This window comes from Anolis carolinensis, chromosome 6 (assembly GCF_035594765.1).
Source record: "Anolis carolinensis isolate JA03-04 chromosome 6, rAnoCar3.1.pri, whole genome shotgun sequence".
NCBI lineage: Eukaryota > Metazoa > Chordata > Lepidosauria > Squamata > Dactyloidae > Anolis > Anolis carolinensis.
The window spans coordinates 109,709,350-109,731,201 of record NC_085846.1 but is presented as its reverse complement, the minus strand read 5'-3'; the positions used below and the strand labels follow the sequence as shown (position 1 = coordinate 109,731,201).

The window sequence follows — 21,852 nt, the reverse complement described above, 5'->3', positions numbered from 1 at the left end:
ACTTCTTTCCTTTGGGATGCAGTCTCCTTATGAGTTAATGCAGCCTCCAATCTTCCATGATTCCCCACTCCTGGTTTTAAGTGTTGGGCTGAGAACCAACTCCACTCTTTTTAAATACATTTTTTTCAAAATCCACAAAACATTCATACTGTTATTACAATATGCCAACTCATCGCTTCGTCTTCATCAAGCAAACATGTTGGAAAGCGTACAGGAGAAGATAGGTTGCAGCATTAGAGTCACAATCCTCTGATGTTACTTCTGTTATCAGTTAGTATAGTCTGGAGGAATGTCTTAGTCATGTGATATCATGACTCTGGGACCCAAGTCTGAACATGAAGTTAATTTAAGCTTCCTATACATCTTATTTTTGTGGGCAGCTCTGACAGTGAGGAAAAGTGTTTAATTTGTAGACTAACAGCCTTCAGCAGCCCTCCTTAGTCAGTGCAGAAGGGCCTTCAACAGAAGCTACCGCTTCTTAGCAGGATCAACAAGCAAAAGCCAGTACAACAGGACAGGATGAGGAAGTGTTCTATCTCTTTTGCAATTAAAATGAGAGCGTGTTGCAAATCACAGGTTGCGTGATTAGCAGAGAAATGGGTTCTTCACAAGCAACACCAGAGAACATAGAATAAAAGGCTTTCAAGTTTACTGTCTGGTTGCTGGAAGCAACGTCATTCTGTGTGGGGAAACTCTGGATGCTTTGTTGTTGATTTTTTTTACTCTGGACTGGATCTTGGCTTCTGCATTTGGATCTTGTCTTCGGCCTTGGACTTGGTTATCATCAGCCTGACCGGCTTTGTGACTCTGGAACTCTCTCAGCATGACCATGGTTTTTGGACTTGGAAATTTGGACCTTGTATTACTTTCAATATTTAGTGTGTGCTTTTTAACACTGAGCTCCAAAGGACTTAGCTCTGGGCTGTTTCTATGTTATATTAGAAACTTTGTATGAATATTGTCTTATTAATTTAACTGGCAGAACATGACACATATACGCATAGCCTGAAGGAAATTTTAATCATTTTGTGCTTGAAATAAAGCTTCCATCAGAAAGCAAAGCTGTCACTGTCTCCACCTGTACAATTTGCGTTTTGGAGTATTTTGGATTTTGGAATTTCAGAGAAGGGATGCTCAATCTGTACAAGCCTTTCTTCATAAAGGGAGGGATTGGAGCAGAATAGAGAGGGAAAAGATGAGATAGATTTGGGTGCTATTTGCTATTTTGAATCAATATCCCTCTCCCAAAATAAAATACTGAAAGAGAGAAATTGAGAGGACAGCTATAGTGTATAACTCCACTTTTTCAACTTCCATCATTCACCTTTGTGTTAAGGCTTTCTACCAATATCTGTCAATGGGAGTGAATGAAGGCTTAACATTGACTGTTGTCTACTTTTAAAGGCCAGCATAATCTAGAAATAAAATCAGGTTGTTCTCATCCACCTGTCAAGGGCTTCTTCTCTATTGCAAAGAAACATCTTCCTAATGTAGAGTTGCCTCCATTGCCTTCCCTGTTTATATTCCATATGAAACATGGAGAACACACTGGCAAATTGCTTATTTGTTTTTAATCTGTAAATCTGCTATAAACCTAGCCATTGCCATCTGCTTGAACACCTCAGCCAAATGCTTTTTATGTGCAGCCTCATAGGTTGTGAATACCAATGACTAGGTATGAACCATATAGAATATATGACTGCACTGGGGCAAGGGTTTGGATGTGCTGCTGATGGTCTGGTTTCCTTCCTTGAAAACCTTTTTTTGTCACTTGAAAGCTAGCCTCCTTTTCAATAAGGATGGAAAGGTGCACCATGCTCAACAAATGTCACAGTTTGGTAGGGACAACATTAATTAATTATCTGTCATCCCACATATCACACATACTTTAAAAATGTTCCAGTTTCTTTAATCTCTTCCCACCTTCTTTCTTCATCTTCAATCTAAATTAAAAGTGCAAAATTTGTACTCAGCGGGGAAGAGTAGGAGGAAATCTGTCCTTCCCAGTAGACACAGGCAAAAGAAAACTGCTGCAGCTTCTCCTAACTTGTGGGTCTTTTCCCATTAATAACTTTTTGGCATCTTGATCACATTCCAGTGTTGCTTGGTTACAGCTGTCCTGGTCTTTATCTGTAAAACGTTGGTGTTCTTCACCTTTGGGAGCCAGTGTAATGTACTGGTTTCAGTCTAGATAATCTCTGCGCAGCCATGAAAACCCACTTGACAACTTTGGGCAAGTCACACATTTTTAGTTTCAGAAAATCCCAATTTTTAGGTGCCCATGAATCAGAAACAATTGGAAGGCACATGTAAATTAGCAGCACAATAATAGCACTATAGTTTTATCCTAGTGTAGCAATTGGAGTGTTGGAATAGGATTCTGGAGAACAAGAGTCAAATCCTGCTTGGTCATGGAAAGCTAATGAGTAACTTTGGGCAAGTCACACATTCTTAGCTTCAGAAAATCCCAGGATAAATTAGGCTTAGGGTTGTCATAAGTCAGAAATGACTTGAAGGCACGTGACAATTAGCACCATAAGAATGCACCTTTAGACCCAGCCTGATTTAGAGAAAAGCAGTTTTGGGTGTTGGACCAGGATTCTGAAGAAAAATGCTTGCATCCCCACTTGGCCATGGAAACCCACTGGATGACCTTGGACGAGTCCCACTCTTTCAGCCTCAGAGGAAGGCAATGATAAGCTCCTGATGAGGAAACCCAACCCAGTGGACTAATTGGAAAAATAAAATAACATTTCCACACCTTGAGAATGCTACTCTTCTCTACATCCCTTCTATGGGATGTTACCTTGTTTCTTTTCATATTATTTTCTGCACAGAAAATGTTATTTCCTGTAGATAATCTACTCTCTTCTTTACAAAAATGCAATTTGTGTTTTTGATGCTGAACAAATCCAAAACTGTAAAGGGTTCCATCAGTTCAGGATTCTCTGCTACCATTTTTGAATATTTTCAAATATTCTTTCCATCCTTACAGCCCAAACTCCAAAATGTGGCACTACAACAGTAACAAATGCTAAAAAAAATGCTTGGCTTGTTCATGTAGGAATTTTTTTGTAGCTCAGCCATGTTAAACTGTTGCTTTGTGAAAAGATAAGAAGAGAGAGAAAAGAGGCAGTGATGTTTTTTCCCCCCTTTCAAGTGTTATTTGTCTTTTTCTAGTTTTCTTTTGATGATCGTTGGCTGCTGCTATTATAGAAGAATAAAAGGTAACATTTTTGGAGGCAGCTGGCCCCTAACCACTTGGATAAACTACTGCAATTGATACTTTATTATTCATTGTGTGAATGTTTTTAGTCACAAACAACTATTCTGCTGTAAGGTTTAAAATAAAACAAAGTATTTTGGCTCTTACTGGTTTCCAAAGGGTCACTGTGGTTAAACAGTTAAGACAGAAGTTGAAAACTCAAACTCTGAGAACATGAATAAATTTATTAGATGGGTGTTACAATTGCAAGTCTTTTGGTCATCCACTTGAATGGAATTCAGGATGAAGTTGAGCCAGAAGTTGCTTGAAAGAATTGATTTTTCTCTTCCTTCAACAGTCTTTTTTCTGTTCTTGAACATCACTCTTACTAATAGTCTCATTCAATCCAGATTTGTATATTCTCTATGTACTGTTAAGCACTCTGAGTTTATGACATAGCAATCCAAAAATGTGGTCTGATCCCTGTACCTGCATCCAGCAACATATGGGGAGCTTGTTTCCAAAAGATACCAAATTCATCTGAATAATTTTACATGGATCAAAAAGAATGTGCATTCTATTGCTCTAAAATGCTGTTTTCCATGCCCTGCACCACAGTAATTTGATACATTTGGATAGTTTTGATCTGTACATAATATTCTATTCCTAGCCAACAAGGTGTTGCCACCAATAACTCATTAAAAAAAATTGATAACGTTGGAAAACAAACTCTGCATATATCCTCGCAAAGAATATTCCTATGATGTCCTCTGCCAAAGATTACTATGGAGTCCTCTTGGAGGACCTATCAAATTCATCTGTAAGTCCTCTAGAGTGACTCTATAGAAACATTTGGCAGAAGTCAGTATTTTAAATTGGGTTGTCTGTTATCCACAGTTTCTTGTTTCCACTGTAAGTTCAAGAACGTATCTTCTGAATAAGCATGGTGCTCATAATGTGCTCTAAATAAATCAAAATAATGGGATCCACAATCGTGCTCAATGCTCACATTTGCAAACATTCATGAACAGGACCCTCATTTAGACGTTCAACCAGAAACCAGTCTCATCTTACATTGGGTTATCCTTCCCTTCTGGGTTTCTTCATTTTTTTCATCATGTAGCCACAATTTTGTCCAGAGCATGCTCAATTCCCATCAGGTTGCTTTTAGGTGGCAGGAGGGTATTCTGTACTTGTAAAATCTTTGAAGTTCTTTGAAAGCTGCTGATTCTTCACTCTTGTAAGCTACTTTGATGACACATACAGAAGATACGTTTGTTATTGATAGATAGGACCAACAAATGTGCACATACACTATACATACAAATCATAAAATACAAAGATAAAATGTAAATTTTGCTCATGGAGGGGAACTTTTCACTTGCTCCTTCGGTCATAAGCTTTCCCAGGAAATCCCCCTCCAAGACAGGAGGAGAAGCAAGGATCACACGTCACAGTGAGATCAACAACCACATTAAAATCAATCAAGTGATGAATTCAGTGAAAACTTTGAGAAAAATATGGGCTATTTAAGTGAATATATTTTTTAACAAACATGATTTATTTTAAGTTGAAAATTTGGCAGAAATTTTCCTCCAATATTAAATTATTACTTTATTAAATGGACTACAATTCTGAGCAACCAAGGAATGTAATGATTTTTCATTTCTCAGTTGGTTCCAAAGTTTAGTCCTCACTCCTTCAGACTTCATCCTTGTGAATGAATAATTTCAAGACTTACTCGTATACAAGTCCCTCTTGTGTTCAGTGACATAATTGCATAACAGTGCCTCATCCATCCAGAAAACTGAATTTCGAAGACTTTAACTATCTTAGACCTTAGGCATTTGCTGGCATCCATGGTGGAGCACAAAAAGAGTAGAAAAGGTGGGTTTTGATGGGGTGGATGAGAAATGATATTAAACGCACAATTGGTCTTATCAGTTGATGAATTTGTTTGCAGTTGTGCACCTTTTACCGCTGGGCAAATTGGGTATTTGGACCATAATAAAGTTTTGATTGATTGAGAAATGATATGTATGGTGTGTATAGACACATACCTACATATATACATATTATTATTATTATTATTATTATTATTATTATTATTATTTCTTGCATTTGTATCCCGTCCTTCTCACACGGAAGGGGACAACAGGCAGCAATTCGATGCCAACACATATACAATCAAAAAATAAACAAATACAATTAAAAACCATACAATTAAACATTAATCATTAAAAACATCAATTAATATCACACAATGCAAGTCGTTGTCCGAGTCAATACCATTAATCTGCTATCTTTATTGCACACACACATACACGCACAACTGTTTCCTTCTTGAAATCATGCTCAAAATTGAGGAAAGGTTAAGGGAAAGCCATAAAATGTGTGTTTTTTAAAAAGCCATGATTCTGGTGCAGTACTTTTTAAAATACGATAAGTGTAGCAATGTAGCATTAATTTAAATTTCATTTTTAAAATTAACTTAATGGTTATAACATCCCCTGTTCAGTGAAAATACAGAATAGAATTACATTTTATTTTATAAACTATTTATAAACTATTTATAAACTGTTTATTTTTTTCTTATCTCTGGGCCTTTGCCAGCAAACATAGCCCTTCTTGTCTGCATGCACAAAAGCATTTTCCATTGAGTGCATGAGTTTTATCAAGTAGTTCTCTAGACACCAAAAGTGAGAAAGGCAGGTGAGTGAAGGGATTTCAGGATATCCTCCATATATACAGCTCTTTCACTATGAATTAGGACATTTTGGGCATTGTTTCAGCTGCAAAAGCCTCCTCTAAAAACTGGGAAGCATTAAAAAATGAAATTCAGTGATGACCTTTATCAGTTCTGATGACAGCTATAAATCAGGCTGAAATTCTCATCAACCCGCTGGACAGAATTCATTATCGACAAAGATTGTTGCATTATTTGCTGCCTTTGATTGAGGGACACCCTATTAAAATGAATGCAGCTTCAATAATACGAATCACACATTTCAAAACACAAACGAAGGCCTATTACTCATTGATTCTTAAGGCGACAGTGATTACAGAACTTGGAGACCAGCAAAGCTGAATTGTGTTTTGCTTTGGGTCACAAAGCCGATCAATTTCATCTTCTTTAAAGAAAGCCAATTTGCTCTTCATTAGATTTCGACCCTTTGCTGATGACGCATATTGACCGTAGCAGCAAAATCTACAGGCCCATCAGATCAATGCTTGTTTACTTTTTCCCTTCATTTTAAGATGAGGTGGAGTTTGCAATCTGAACTTCTGGAGGACAATGAAATCCATGGGAGATGGTTTAATTATTTCACATCTAAATGCGTAGATACATTCTGTCTACTGTTGTGGTGATGAATATGTTGCTTGATTTCCTTTATGGGTCTAATAAGCTTATATTGCGCTCTAGCACTGAAACACCTTTTCATGCAGCACTGCACCAGAGTTCAATAGTTCTATCTCAAAATGTTTATTGAAGAAAGCAGATAAAAAGGGGGAAAGGACATTTCCAAAAGGGATCCACAGAATGGAAAATACAAAATAGCAGTAATCCAAAAATGACAAAGTTCATAAAGAGACCCAAAATCCACAGCAATAATTCAAACATAAATCCATAAACAAGAAAGCAAGTACTTTTCCAAGGTAAACCCATCAAGGAAACAAAGGCATGACTCAGAACAGGAAACTTGAGAATACTTGAATCATGAATTTGAGAGCAGAGACAAGAGAGCCATCCCATATGGCGACGTTGTCTCCTCTGAGAAGCATGAAACCAACACCACTTATTTTAAGCCCGTCCAAATAGCCATGAGACCATGCTGAACGCACCTGGGCTTCAAGGTCTTATCACAGATTTTCTCAGAGCATCTAATTAATCTATTTTTCACTCCCTCCATTCTCAAGCCTAATCTGCCTTCTCTGAAAAACTCCCTATTAGACAAAGGCCGTTTTTCAAGAGACCGGGGACTTTCACTTTCCTTGGTTGCCTGGGAATGAGCACAGGAATCCAAAACATTGGCCTCATCTGGCTGCAATTCCCTCCTAACACTGACTGACTCTTCACTTTGAAACCCATCAAATCCCTCGTCCTCTAAAATGTCAGAAAAAATCCTCGGCTGCTTCTGAGCCACAACAGCTTATTCTTTCGGCAAAAGCACATTATCTCTCCAAATTCCATCTGTACCTTGGAGGCTGTACTTCAGGTGAACAATTCTATTTTGCATCAAATCCTTCTTCCTTTTTGGGCATAGTTTAGTGATGTGATAATATCTATACTCTCGTTGGCTCTGTAACTTTATTTCTCACTACAGTGATACAGCAGTTTAATATTACAGGATGTCCCCAAAGTCTCAATTGATAGGAAAAGTTAACAAACCCTTATATTATATTTTACATCGTGTCATATAATATCATTGCTTTAATATTGTGTTATTTTTCATTAATAATTTTTATCATTTCGACTATAACCTGGTGTCATTTGCCCACATATGTTCCAGTTTTCATGTATGAAATTTTGTAGATTATGGCCCATACACACCCGGTTGGCTTCATGATTTAGTTAATATTTTATTCAGTTGCTCTATTTTAAGTTAATCTAACCACTGTCATGGTTAGAAAAATGGTATACTGTAGTTCTTATTGTATATGAATCATATAATTAGGTGACTGTATTTTCCTTGGTCCACTAAAAGACATTTTTAATATTAACTTCTTGAATACAATATGAAGCCTTTAGAAAAAGGAAAATTGAATATGCCTCTTGAATGTTATTATTAAATTGAATATTTGTCAAATGAAACTTTAACATGAAGATGCCCTAATTTTAACTTACTTGTTTAATTTTTAATTTAAACATAGTTAGACCCAAATTTAAATCCTCACTAGGCAAAACTGGACTCAGAATATATTTATGTGAAATATTTCCACTTCGTGGGTTTTGATTCAGAGCACTGTGCCTTATGGTTTCCTGATAAAACGCAACATCCACAGATGTAATTAACATATATACATACATTTCTTTCTGGGAATTTGCTGCTTAATGTCAGTGAATACAATGGATTTAACTTTCGCTTATCACATTGCACACTTGTATTTTATTAATAAAATAAGTAAGGTCAAAGGGACAATATCTGGACTCTTGTCAGACAGCTAAAACTATATTACTTTGCTTGGCCTTTAGTCTCTTGAATTAGAGGTGACTATTCTTGATGTTTTAATGGTCTACTATTTTAAATTTAATTTAAGGGGTGCTTTTAATCTGTTTGAAGCATTTTATTCATGTATTTATACTATAAATGGGTTTTATACAGTGCATATAGGTTCTGGGGCTATCGTTAAACGTAGTTCTAATGAACTGAGAGATAGTCCACAATGGAAGAAAGGAAGGACATGATTAAAGACTAATAGATACAAGAAATCTTTTTCCAAGGACTTTATTGCACTAAAACACTATCCCGCAGTAGGTGAATTATTGTTGATATTCAATCTGAATTTTAGTCCAAGCTTAAAGGAGATATACAAGGAGCGGAACCTATTTTGAAGATGGTGTTCAGTGTCTTAGACAGTTCTTTCAAAGTCCAGACTAAAACCCTAAGTGCATTTACTGATCTACTGACAAGGAAGTCCAGATGCCAAAAACTACCATTCACCAAATTTTCTATATGGCTTCATTTTCTTTGAAAGTATTAGATGGTTATTTTGTCATTTGTTCTTCTTTCAGATGCAGAATTCATTTATAGAAACAGAAATGGTTCGGTGATAGTACACAACGTTGAAACGAACGACTCAACAGTGTTAATAGAGAATAAAATCATTGTAAGTATTTTTTAATGGGAAGTTTCGTTTCACAATTGTTTTGGCTCTTTAACTTAAGGTGCATCTATATTGTATTTTATTTAATACATTTTGATAGCACCTTAACTGCCCTGGCTCAACGCAATGGAATCCTGGGAGTTGTAGTTTGGTGCACTCTTTGGCAGAGAAAGTAAAAGACCTTGTAAAACTTCCATGATTCTATAGACTTGGGCCATGGCAGTTAAATTGGTATCAAGCTACATTATTTCTAAACTGTAGATGCGCTCGGTTCTTGCACAGAACTGGACAGATGGGATGGTATTTTTTAAAGTGGCCATGCCAACTATGGAGCCAAGGTGGTGCAACAGGATAAACCCTTATGCCGCTGAATCTGCTGATTGAAGGTTAGCAGTTTGAATCTGCAAGACAGGGATGAGCTCCCGTCTGTTAGCCCTAGCTCCTTGCCAACCTAGCACTTCGAAAACATGCAAATGTGAGTAGAAAAATAGGTACTGCTTCTGTGGGAAAAGACAAAGAAATGCTCCAAGCAATCCTGTCAGCCATATGACCAGGAGGTAACAATGTTTGGTTCCTTGGCTTGAAAATGGAGAAAGAGCACCTCCCAGAGCCAGAAATGAACACCACCTCCAAAGCCGGAAATGAAAGGAGAAGCATTTGCCTTTGCTTGTGTTTGTATGTGTATGATAGTAAAGACATTGAATGTTTGCCTATGTATGTAAATGCTGTGATGCACACTGAGTCACCTTGGGGAGAAGGGCGGAATATAAATAAAGTGTATTATTATTATTATTATTATTATTATTATTATTATTATTGGATTTTGGAACTTGTAATGTTTAAAAACAGGAAGTTTCTCAAGCTCTGCTTTAAAGTGGTGTGTAAATGCCCTTGCACCTCGAAAGGCAGGAGATATGGATGTGTCTACACTGTAGAGTTATTGCAGTTTGACTTCTTTAATTGCTATGGCTCTTTGCTAGTTGGACTAGATAAACTTTGAAGTTCCTTCTATGTTTTTAGTGGTAGGGCATGTCTGTCTCATGCATCTGAGAAAAGATAGATGAAAATGCCTCAGGAGCATGTTGTTTAAGTTTTGAATTTCAAACTTGTACACACCTATTAAGTAAGTGTTTATTTTGGTTATTGGTTTCTAGGTGTCCATAAAGGCTATTCGCTATGAAGTTTCCCCAGACAGACAATATGGACTTTTTGCATATGATATTGCACCGGTAAGTAAGCAGACCAAGAAGCAAATATTGTATTTACCAACTTTGATCAGTTGAATATAGCTTTATTTAATTTATCCTTTAACTACAACATGCATACAGACAGGACAAACTTGGATGCTTGAGAATATAGGCTTGTTCAAACTCAGTGTCAGATAACTATGCCATTGACTGTTTCACCTTTTAGTTGGAGCACCTCATAAATGGAGGAAAGCAAAATTGCAAAAGGGTCATTGGTTGCTAGTTAAAATTGGAAGAAGGGTCGGGCTGTGGTGGAGCTGTCTAGTAACCAGCTGCAATAAATCACTACTGACCGAGAGGTCATGAGTTCGAAGCCTGGGTTGGATTAAGCCCCTGACCATTAAATAGCCCAGCTTGCTGTTTACCTAAGCAGCCTGAAAGACAGTTGCATCTGTCAACTAGGAAATTTAGGTACTCTTTATGCGGGAGGCTAATTTAACTAATTTACAACACCATAAAACTGCCAGCAGCACGCTGAAAGGAATGAGGAAGTACAGCATTTGGTGTCACTAGTGGATGGTGAAGCAACAGCTCCCCCTGTGGCTGGAATCGAGTATACCCTCATGAAGCTGGAAATATTAAATTGCCTCTGTGTGTGTCTATACTGCATGTTGTTTGTCTGATGGCATTGAATGTTTTCCATATATATGTTCATTGTAATCCGCCCTGAGACCCCTTTGGGGTGAGAAAGGCAGAATATAAATACTGTAAATAAATAAATAAACAAACAAACAAATAAATAAATAACAGAAGGGGAAATATACTAGCTATAGTCTAAAAAAGTCAAAGGTCTTGCCACTTCTGTTAGTCTTGAGTTTAGTCTGCCATCCTGCAAGATTTTTTAAAATTCCAACATGTATAGTTCCCTAGTGTCTTGGAAGCCCATATTTTTTCCAGCATATCAGCATATGTTTTAGTGTATCACACAGATTTAACTGCTGGCTGCTATAGACTCTAGAGAGTATTATGCCCCAGCCATAAGAAATCCAGGAAAGTTGGCAGTGGAAAGAGATACTTTATGGCCGTCTGTTCCATATCAGGGACGAATACAGTAGACACTGGAGGGAAAAGGCAGTGCTCCTAAGCGGGAGCATATGCCATCGCTGGCTGTTTTACTGCCAGCATTTATATACCATGTTGAAGTGAGATCCATATTTTCCCAAGTGGGTCACACTGCCATCTAGCAGATGCAATGGATATAGAACCAAGATCTGTAGACAAAGTGCTTGTGCAGTTGTGCAGGCATGTTGTTGCTATTTCTAAATTTGCTCTTTATATGATTTTCTGCAATATTCCCATTAATCCTCTTCCCTCAATCATCTTATATATAGTTGTCTTTTGGTCCTGAAAGAACCAATTCAATTTAATCTTTCCATCCCTACTACCAGAATTAAGGATGGATTATTGGATTTTGTTACTATTAGATCTTCAGATCTTCAGTTCTTTAGGGAAATCATGCAGAAGAGCTGAATCTAGTCTTCTTGGAGCCAGTGTCCCTAGAATCGAGGCAAATGCATATTTCAGATTTTTAAAAAAAGAGAAATAAATCTAGACTAAAGGGTGATTGGAAATTCTTTGACAATGATCGAGGGCAAGACTCCAAAAAGTGACTTTTTTGAATTATAGTTCTCAGAATTCATTAAGAGGGACATTTAGTCCAATGTGCTCATGCTGAAGGTCAAGATATTTGTTGGGATTTGAGGAATGTGTACAACAATGCTGATGTTTCATGAGCCATCAGCTGCAAGTCCTTGGAGGGTTTCCAGGAAGAGAGACACAACTGGGATGTTGTATGGTTTCCGAGACACAATTATAGCCGATTGGCAGAAATATGGTATTGCTTCCTCTTACATTTGATAGTTGAATAATAACTGCTATTTTGTTCTAAATATAATGAGAGATGTATTGATATGGGCCTGGTGAGCTAGAAAATCTGAATCATTTGGACAAACCAAATGCTATGATCTCTGGAGAGGTAATGAGTTTGATAGATCCTGTCCTTAGATACATCTAAAAGAGTGGTTTCCAACCTTTGGGCTTCCATGTGTTTTGGACTTCAACTCCCAGAAATCCCAGCTGTTAGAAATTGTGGGAACTGAAGTCCAAAACGCGTGGAAGCCCAAAGATTGGGAACCACTGCCCTAAAACGTCTTCTTTCAGTATTAATTCATTAAAATGTACATAGAGAAATCACCTGCATATACATTCGCATATGGAGATCATATATAAATACAGTAGAGTCTCACTTATCCAACATAAGGGATTACGGAAACGCCTATTAAACATCAAATTAGGTTTTGATTTTATAAATTAAGCACCAAAATATCATGTTATACAACAAATTTGACAGAAAATGTAGTTCAATACGCAGTAATGCTATGTAGTAATTACTGTATTTACGAATTTAGCACCAAAATATCATGATGTATTGAAAACATTGACTACAAAAATGTGTTGGATAATCCAGTTGGATAAGCGAGTGTTGGATAAGTGAGACTCTACTGTATGTTGAAATAGTTCATGTCCTTAGACACCTCCCTCCCCGAAAGTTTTACTTCAGTTTTAATTTATTAGAATGTGCATAGGGACGACACCTGCATGCACATTCACAAATGGAAATCATATATGAACATGTTGAAATAGTTCATTTTTTTCCATACCTTGACTCAGTTCCATATGGATAAGCTCAGTCAAGGAAGCCACAACCCTGTGTCTTCAGAGCTGTGGGGCAAAGGGGAGACTTGGAGGTCTCTCATTTTATAGCATCACGAGCCCCTGGTGGTGCAGTGTATTAAAGCGCTGAGCTGCTGAACTTGCAGACCAAAAGGTCGCAGGTTCGAATCTGGGGAGTGGAGTGAGCGCCTGCTGTTAGCTCCATCTTCTGCCAACCTAGCAGTTCGAAAACATGCAAATGTGAGTAGATCAATAGGTACCACTCCGGCAGGAAGGTAACAGCGCTCCATACAGTCATGCCGGCCACATGACCTTGGAGGTGTCTACGGACAATGCTGGCTCTTCAGCTTAGAAATTGAGATGAGCACTAATCTCCAGAGTCAGACACGACTGGACTTAACGTCAGGGGAAACCTTTACCTATAAATTAAAGTCAACTTGAAGGCATTGAACAACAACAAATAGAGATCAGGGACACAGCCAACTATATTTCTCCTATATTCATTGTACATCTTGATAGGAGTAATTGACACACATACCCCTTCTTATTAAAAGTGGGGAGGAAGGACAAAGTTGGCCGCAGGTGACATTATGGCTTGGATATATTTGTGCGAAAGACAAATACCAGGTTTCTGAAACGAAAACTCCCAGCATGGGGATTTCAGCCAAGGTATATCATCATCTCAGCGGGTTATAGAAACCCAGGTGTAATTTTTCAGTGTTGACAGATATGCATGGCTTTAGTCCACCATCATGGCAACAGGCCTTCACTGCCAAGTGCCTGGTCTTTAGGAACAATTAATTTGGAAATAAAGAAGCCCAGCAACTTGTACCTGTACTTGTACCTGTCTGTGACCACTTGCTGTGATTTAGAAGCCTTTCCCCTCTTATCCCAAATAATGTCACATTTAGTTGTAAAGAAACACTACCCAAATAATCCTTGTAGATGTTCATTATGTTTTACCACATCTGATTACGTCCACTGTGTTTTATCGATTAATCAGTTAATTGATGGAAAAAGATTGATTGGCTAAAACTCTGCTCCCTTTAATTAGGCAGGAGTTTCCTGTGTTGACTTCAATTAATTTTAGTGCAACTGTTTGTCATGCAAGCAATACTTGCTGAAGCCTTCTCTTCTACACAGCCATTAAAGCAAGTATAGGCAAACTTTGGCCCTCCAGGTGTTTTGAACTTCAACTCCCTCAATTCCTGACAGCCTACCGGCTGTTAGGAATTGTGGGAGTTGAAGTCCAAAACACCTGGAGGGCTGAAGTTTGCCTTTGCCTTTTTAAAACCTATTATGCCTTGCTAAATTGATTAGTATGTTTTTAGTTATTTGTTATTGCATCAAATTCTGCTTGAAGAATTCTGGGCTAAGATTGTACATCACTATGGTCTACAGCAGGGGTCCCCAAACTAAGGCCCGGGGGCCGGATGCGGCCCTCCAAGGTCATTTACCTGGCCCCCGCCCTCATTTATAATATAATATTTTTATATCAGTTTTAATAATATAATATATTGTATATACATATAATATTGATAATAATATTATAATGTAATACAATATAACACTAATAATAATAATACCATACAATAGTATTAATTATATATTATATATTACTAATAATATTACAGTATAGTGGTATAGTTCAATATAGTAATATATAATGCTAATAGTGTGCTATGCTAATAATATAACATATTGTATGTACATATAAGTTGTAAGTCACTCTGAGTCCCCTTTGGGGTGAGAAGGGTGTGATACAAATGTAGTAAATAAATATAGTAAATAAATAAATAAATTTTAGACTTAGGCTCACCCAAAGTCTGAAATGACTTGAAGGCACACAACAACAACAACAACAACAACAACAACAACAACAACAACAATCCTAATTAACTTGACTATCTCATTGGCCATAAGCAGGCCCACACTTCCCATTGAAATCCTGATAAATGTATGTTGGTTAAAATTGTTTTTATTTTTAAATATTGTATTGCTCTTTCATTGTTATTTCATTGTTCTTGTTGTTTTTGTTGTTTTTGCACTACAAATAAGACATGCGTAGTGAACATCAGAATGTGTTTGTATTTTTTTTCAAATGATAATTTGGCCCCTCAAAAGTTTGAAGGATTGTGGACTGGCCCTCTGCATAAAAAGTTTGGGGACCCCTGGTCTACAATTTGTAACTTTACAAATCCATACGTTACAGAAACACAACACTGGCAAACTGCAAAGACATGCATCTGCCCACTGGGCAAGGTGCTCCCATGTGCATCAGACACATCTGATATGCACTGGAGACTTCTGATGCACACTGGGCATTTCTATTGTGCTTTGGTGAGATCTAACCTGGATAGCACTGTCCATTTCTGGGTATCACAACTCAGTAAAGATATTGGCAAGCTGGAAGGTGTCCAGAGAAGGGTGACTCAAAGTTTGGTAGCCAAGGTAGCTCAAGCAGAGAAGTCAGCCATAGCAGAGCCCTTGATGAACCAACTTGGACACAGCATATTATTTGAGAGCACAGAAATGCTGGACCTCTCTAACAACCACCATGGCAGACTACACGGAGAAGTCATTGAAATCCACAAGCAGGTGGACAATTTCAACAGAAAGGGGGAAACAATGAAAATGAACAAAATCTGGCTACCAGTATGTAAAAAAATCTCTAAATTCAGGACAGTAAATAAAGAATAACACTCAGAAGACAGGGGAATTCCAGACATGAAACAATCAGGGCCAGCTAACACCTCCCAACAAAGGATGCCCTCAGACAGGAAGCAGCCAGGCTTTGAAGTGGCAAGGCTATTCAATGCTAATCAAGCTAGCTGATTTACGCTTGCCTCAAACAGACTAGAGTTATTTCTACCATCCTGGACATTCCACAGATATGTAAACCCCGCTTGCCTATTTTCCAACAGACCTTGCAACCTCTGAGTAGACCTTGCATAGATGTGGGCGAAACATCAGGAGAGAATGCTTCTTAAACATGTCCAGACAGCCCGGAAAATTCACAGCAACCCATGTTTAAATATTTTAAACATTTAATACCCTTTAGACACTCCTATTGTGCATCAGTCATTCCACTTTTGCACAATGAGTGCTCATATATTGTGACATCATGGTTGCTACTATGGATGATACAAATCAATCCAGTTCAGTTTTTCGGCACTCCTAAGACCATTTACAGAGGCATATGTGCATTCAAAGCAGAATGCCATCTTGTTTCCACTAATCTTATTTGTATATCATGTTGAAATTCAATGAAAAAGCCTGGGACATATTACCAAATTAAATATATCAACCACAGGATATGGCATTACATGCTACAATTAAAAAGGCAACCAAATGATGAGTGCAAAGTATCGTAAGACTTGCTGATATTTGTCTTTATGTTAAATATTTGCAGCCCCCCTCCTGTTTTGCATTAAAAAGTTTAAAAAATTCATATCCTTTGGCCACTACATTCCAGCAATATCAGTCATTTGCAGGAAAAACAATTCAGAGCACAATGCAACTTTAGAAAACAAAACCTTTTATGGGTGTAATATGGAGTCCACAAAAGCTCATATCAAGAAACATTTTTAGTCCATCAGGCATCATAAGATTCCTTATTATTTCCATTTCTATACTGACAAAATGAACAGTTTCAATTTCAGTATATTACTCTTACAAGAAAAGCTGAGCCAAAGCAATCTTCCTCATTATTGCCTTCGTTCAGTTTGGCTGCAAATTCAAGTCGGTAGAGTAGGAGCTACGAATGGGAGGGTTTTATAATTTCACACAAATGCATGTTGTGGGGGATTTCACAGTACTCTCAATTCCTACATTGTTCAGGCTGATCCTGAATTGCCGGCAGCTCCTATTCCAGCCAGGGATTCTTTGGGGACAATATTCCCCAGTGTTTTTTGAACCAAGACTTCTCTGTCTTGCGAGGCTCACTCAGCCCTTCTTATTGCAGTCAGTTGTATGTTTCTGCCAAAGGAGTTTTAAATGCTGGAACAGGAAGAAGGTTTTAAGCCATTTTTTGTTTGCTCAGACTTTAATGAGAGCGAATTTTAAACTGTCCAAATAAAGACCTTCTAATACTAGATCCAAAGATCCATGAAAGTGTAAGGAGGTTGACGTTGTTGTTATTGCTGTGTACCTTCAAGTCAGTGCCAGTTTAAGCAAACCTAATAAGGTCACCCAATGTGTTTCAATGGCCAAACTAGAAATCTCAGGGCAGTTCAAATGGTGTCAAGCTGCGCTACTTCTCAGCCAAACAGTTGGAAAGTATGGTCTATATCAGGCATGGGCAAACTTCAGCCCTCCAGGTGTTTTGGACTTCAGCTCCCACAATTCCTAACAGTCTACCGGCTGTCTATATCTTAATGATGCCAAAATACTTTATAGCACTGTGTCTAAGGCCTTACGGTAATCTGAATTAGCCACCAGAGTTGGTATAATAGACATCTATACACATAATCTGTCAGAGTAATTAAGCAGCGCAGCAGCAGTTGGATGGAGCCAGTAGAACGCTGAACGAAGAGACATCAGAGACAATAGTAAAACTATATACAAGTTTTACTGAAAGCAGTAATCAAGACAAACAGATTTGTAGACAATGGACACAGGACTTGACTCTCAGCAGACAGCACTCGACTCAACTCAGAACGGAACAGAACAGAACTGAATCAATCAGCAATGCACACACTTGTGTCTGGACACTCCCTGGTTCCAGCCACACATCAAGGACATCACAGCTTCTTAGTAATTAACTCTTTCCAGACTATGTTACACTCTGGATGATGCAATCAGTATGCAATACAGGAAAGACACAAATTTCATTTAAACACTACCAATACACAAATCCCACATTAACATAATCTATCTTCAGTCTTCTATACACATCTATACACATAGTAAAAGTGAAAAATGTGTATGAGTGTATGTGGCGGAGGTATCCTCTTACACCGACAGCCTCCCACCTCTACAAACAGCTATGGCTCCCACTGAGAAGAAGACACCAATAGCCCTCCCTCCACTGATATGCAGGTTATAGTTTATTTATTTCGTGTCAAAAGCATTGCATAATAAATAAGTTTAAAAGTAATAAAATAAAGGAATCACAAACAGCTAAATAGTTTTGGACCAAAAGCGGGCAACAGCAATCGCATTGTCTGTAGCTTTAAACAACTCCTCCTCCGTGCATGAGGCAGGGCATTGTGGGCAAGCATACATATGAGGAGTTGTTTGTTCAGCTCCACAGTCACACAAGGTGGAAGATTCCTCCAGGTAGTGCCATCTTGCCAGGTTGTCTTTTGATCTGCCCACTCCACTTCTGAGTCTGTTCAGGGACTTCCAAGTTGCCCATTCTTGGCTTGCCCCTGGAGGAAGACCCAGATGAGGGGCCATCCAGTTAGAATTGCCTGGTTTAGCTGCCCAGAGGGACACCCTTGCTGTTGCTGGGGGGACATCAAGAGGATGCAGGTTATAGTGAGTGCCAGGAACATGTAGCCCAAACCCTTCCCTTGTCCTCCACAAACACCATACTGCCCACCACCCGAGCGAAGGCTTTCATGCAGGGACTATTTCATCCTAGATGTTCAGTTTTTCCTCCCAAATAGCTATCCCAGGGTTCCTTAATCTGCATGACCCTGCCCACTGCTTCTCCCTTAACCCTTTCCTACCCTTTGCTATGGCACACAGTTAACAGAGGAATTGATCAGCAACTGAACAAGAGGTTTCGGGAGAATTCACCATGATTTACAAGAGTTGTACTTAACCCAACCAACAATGGATCTGGACCAAACTTGAATGGATAATGGGACTTGCAGTACCTTCACTGATACTGTGACCCTCACCAACAATGGACTGGGACCAAACTTGCCACAGAGAAGCCCCATGACCAATTGAACATACTGTAGGGGTTAGTAGGAATGGACCTTGATTTTGAGAGTTATAGTTCACCTGCATCCAGAAAGCACTGAACTTATCTGATGAAAAATCTGGACCAAAGTTGGCACACAGACCCAACATGGCCAACTGTGAATACTGGCAGGGTTTGGGGGTGATTGCCCTGGGAATCTGGGAGTTGTAGTTCACCCTTATCTAGAGAGCCCTGAACCCAGCTGACAATGGATTTGGACCAAACGTAAGTGATATTATCTAATATCCCAAAACAAACAATGTCTTCTTCTAATAACCTGGGCACCTCTGAGTCTCCAAGCTAGTGAGTAATAAAAGAAACACCAGAAAGTAAATGAGAGTATAACTGGCTTTCTTATGTGACACAAGGTATTACTTAGAGGATACTTAATTCCTTTTGTCATGAATAGGTATAGCTCTAACCTGGTGTTGGTAAAGCTTGTCCAGATATTTTTTAATGTCTGAATTTTCTTTGTTCCTGATTTCTCAGTCTGTTGTAGCTAATGTTAGACAACTAAATAAAAATTAAAAACCGAGAAAGGCAAGATTAGTTGAAGACTACAATTAATCCGTAGAGATGTCTACTTACTCTGTCATTTGTTTTGTGTTAAATGCAGTGTGACTCCATATTGCTGAAAAACTGCAAAGAATTAATAAGCACTTAACTAAAATTAGCCCATTTCTGACTGGGAAGAACTGATTGGAGGGCTAAAACTATTCTTTATAATGATTCAAATTTTTGTTTGTACACTCAAAGGCAAATTCACCTGAATTCACTGAACACTGAGTAAGTGACAATTCATACCTAAACCAAATCCATTGGGGAAGGGAGGGTGGAATCTTATAAAAGTTACTTTTGTGAACTACAACTCTGAGAATCTCCAAAGGCCATGCTCTCTGGGGGATTTTAGGAGCTGCAGTCTAAAAATAAATAGCTCCTCCAAACTCTGCTTAATAGGGTTTTTGTCCTGAAAGTCTCCATTCATTCATTCATTCATTCATTCATTCATTCATTCATTCATTCATTCATTCATTCATATTAAAACATTTATATCCCACCCATGTAATCCAAAAATTACAATAAAATTGGATTGCTGTCAGTTTTCGGGGCTGTATGGCCATATTCCAGAAGCATTCTCTCCTGACATTTCTCCCACATCTATGGCAGGCATCCTCAGAGGTTGTGAGGTCTGTTGGAAACTAGGCAAGTGGGGTTTTTGTATATCTGTGGAATGTCCAGGGTGGGAGAAACAACTTTTGTCTGTCTGAGGCAAGTGTGAATGTTGCAATTGGCCACCTTGATTAGCATTAAAAAGCCTTGTAGCTTCAAAGCCTGGTTGCTTCCTGTCTGGGGGAATCCTTTGTTGGGAGGTGTTAGCTGTCCCTGATGAAAATAAAGAAAAACACTAAAAATACAGGGGAATTCCAGACAGGAAACAAGCAGGAAGCAGCCAGCCTTTGAAGCTGCAAGGCTATTCAATGCTAATCAAGCTGGCCAGTTGCAACATTCATACTTATTTCTCCCACCCTGAATATTCCAGCGATATATAAACCTTACTTGTCTAGTTTCCAACAGACCTCACAACCTCTGATGATACCTGCCATAGATGTGGGTGAAAAGTCAGGAGAGAATGCTTCTGGAACCCACAGCAATCCAGTAATTCCAGCCATGAAAGTTTTCAACAACACAATAAAATCATTTGAAAACAATAAATAAGTATAAATGAATAAATAATTTACATATATTTTGGTAAAATTATACAGAATTATGTCAGTTTGCGCAAACATAGAAACCAAATAATTTTCCAGGTTCTCTGGCTTCTTCATTTAGAGAAAAAAAAACAGATGATTTGGTGAAGTCAAAAGCTAAAAGGTATAGCTAATGGAAACTCTTGTGCTCTCACTTTTAGAAACTTTGTATTCCACTAGTTTTTAGACTACAAATGTTAGAAATGGTGTGTCTTTTAGCATGATCGTTTACACATTTCATGTGACAAGTAATTACTGGTTTAGCTCTGATATGAGGAAACTCAGCCTTGGAAAGGAAGACAATTGTTTTTCTATTAATTGCTTGCTTGAGCCATGTCGAGCAATAGCTTGCTGAATATATCTCGGAGTATAGTAATCATATTGGCGAGTGTCCGTCTTTCTGAAAGGCTGTCCTGCCCTCCGCCTCCACCGTATTTCCACTTGTCTGTTCAGAATTTATATGAAAATCTGCCAGCCCTGCAGGGGAGCTCACACATATAATTCAAGAGTTAAGTCCAGCCAGCTATAAAATCTTAGATTGCTTCTGTGTGTATATTGAATATCTTGAAGACCTGGGATTTCATCTACCAGCCATGAAGGAGGGCTCACACATTGAAGCTCATTCCATTATAAAATCTGCAATTGCTTCTGGGTGTATATTGAATATTGTGAAGGTCCATGATTTCATCTACTAGCTCTGGAGGAGGTTAAGGCCATTTCAATATGAAATATTCCACTGCTGTGTATGGCTTGGATGTACAACTCTTTCTCAAAGAAGTACAATTGGCCAGACTCCTTCTAACCCAGGTATGGTCCATCTTTGGCCCTTCAGGTGTTTTGGACTTCAACTCCCACAATTCATAACAGCCTACCGGCTGTTAGGAATTGTGGGAGTTGAAGTCCAAAACACCTGGAGAGCCAAAGTTTGACCATACCTGCCGTATAACCACTCTAATCTTCCAGATTGGACAAGAGGTTGACCAAGTTCCTCCATCTATCTTGTCCATGTGACCATGAGGCACAAAATGAAACTCATTCATCTAAACCTGAGTTACTTTTCAAAGTTCTAAGTCCAAGACAGAACAGATCCAAGCAAATTTTCCGCAAAATATTTTGCAGCTTCATTTCATTTCTGATGGTTCCTCCTAAATACTGTGAAATCTCAGGTATAATAATCCTAGAACTATGAGAAACAGGTTTATTCTCACTCTGTCCTTGCTACCATGCAGTAGGTTTTCA

General features: G+C 38.3%; 1 protein-coding gene across 6 annotated transcripts in view; it reads left to right on the top strand.

Moving 5' to 3' along the window:
• Positions 1-21,852, top strand: part of dpp6 (dipeptidyl peptidase like 6) — a 557,184-nt gene that overhangs the window by 396,798 nt on the left and 138,534 nt on the right. For all 6 annotated transcript variants that reach the window (XM_062984637.1, XM_062984639.1, XM_062984636.1 and 3 more), the window contains exons 4-5: positions 8,940-9,034; positions 10,186-10,260. In XM_062984637.1, coding sequence (XP_062840707.1) covers positions 8,940-9,034; positions 10,186-10,260 — 170 coding nt within the window. The remainder of the gene's footprint in view (positions 1-8,939; positions 9,035-10,185; positions 10,261-21,852) is intronic.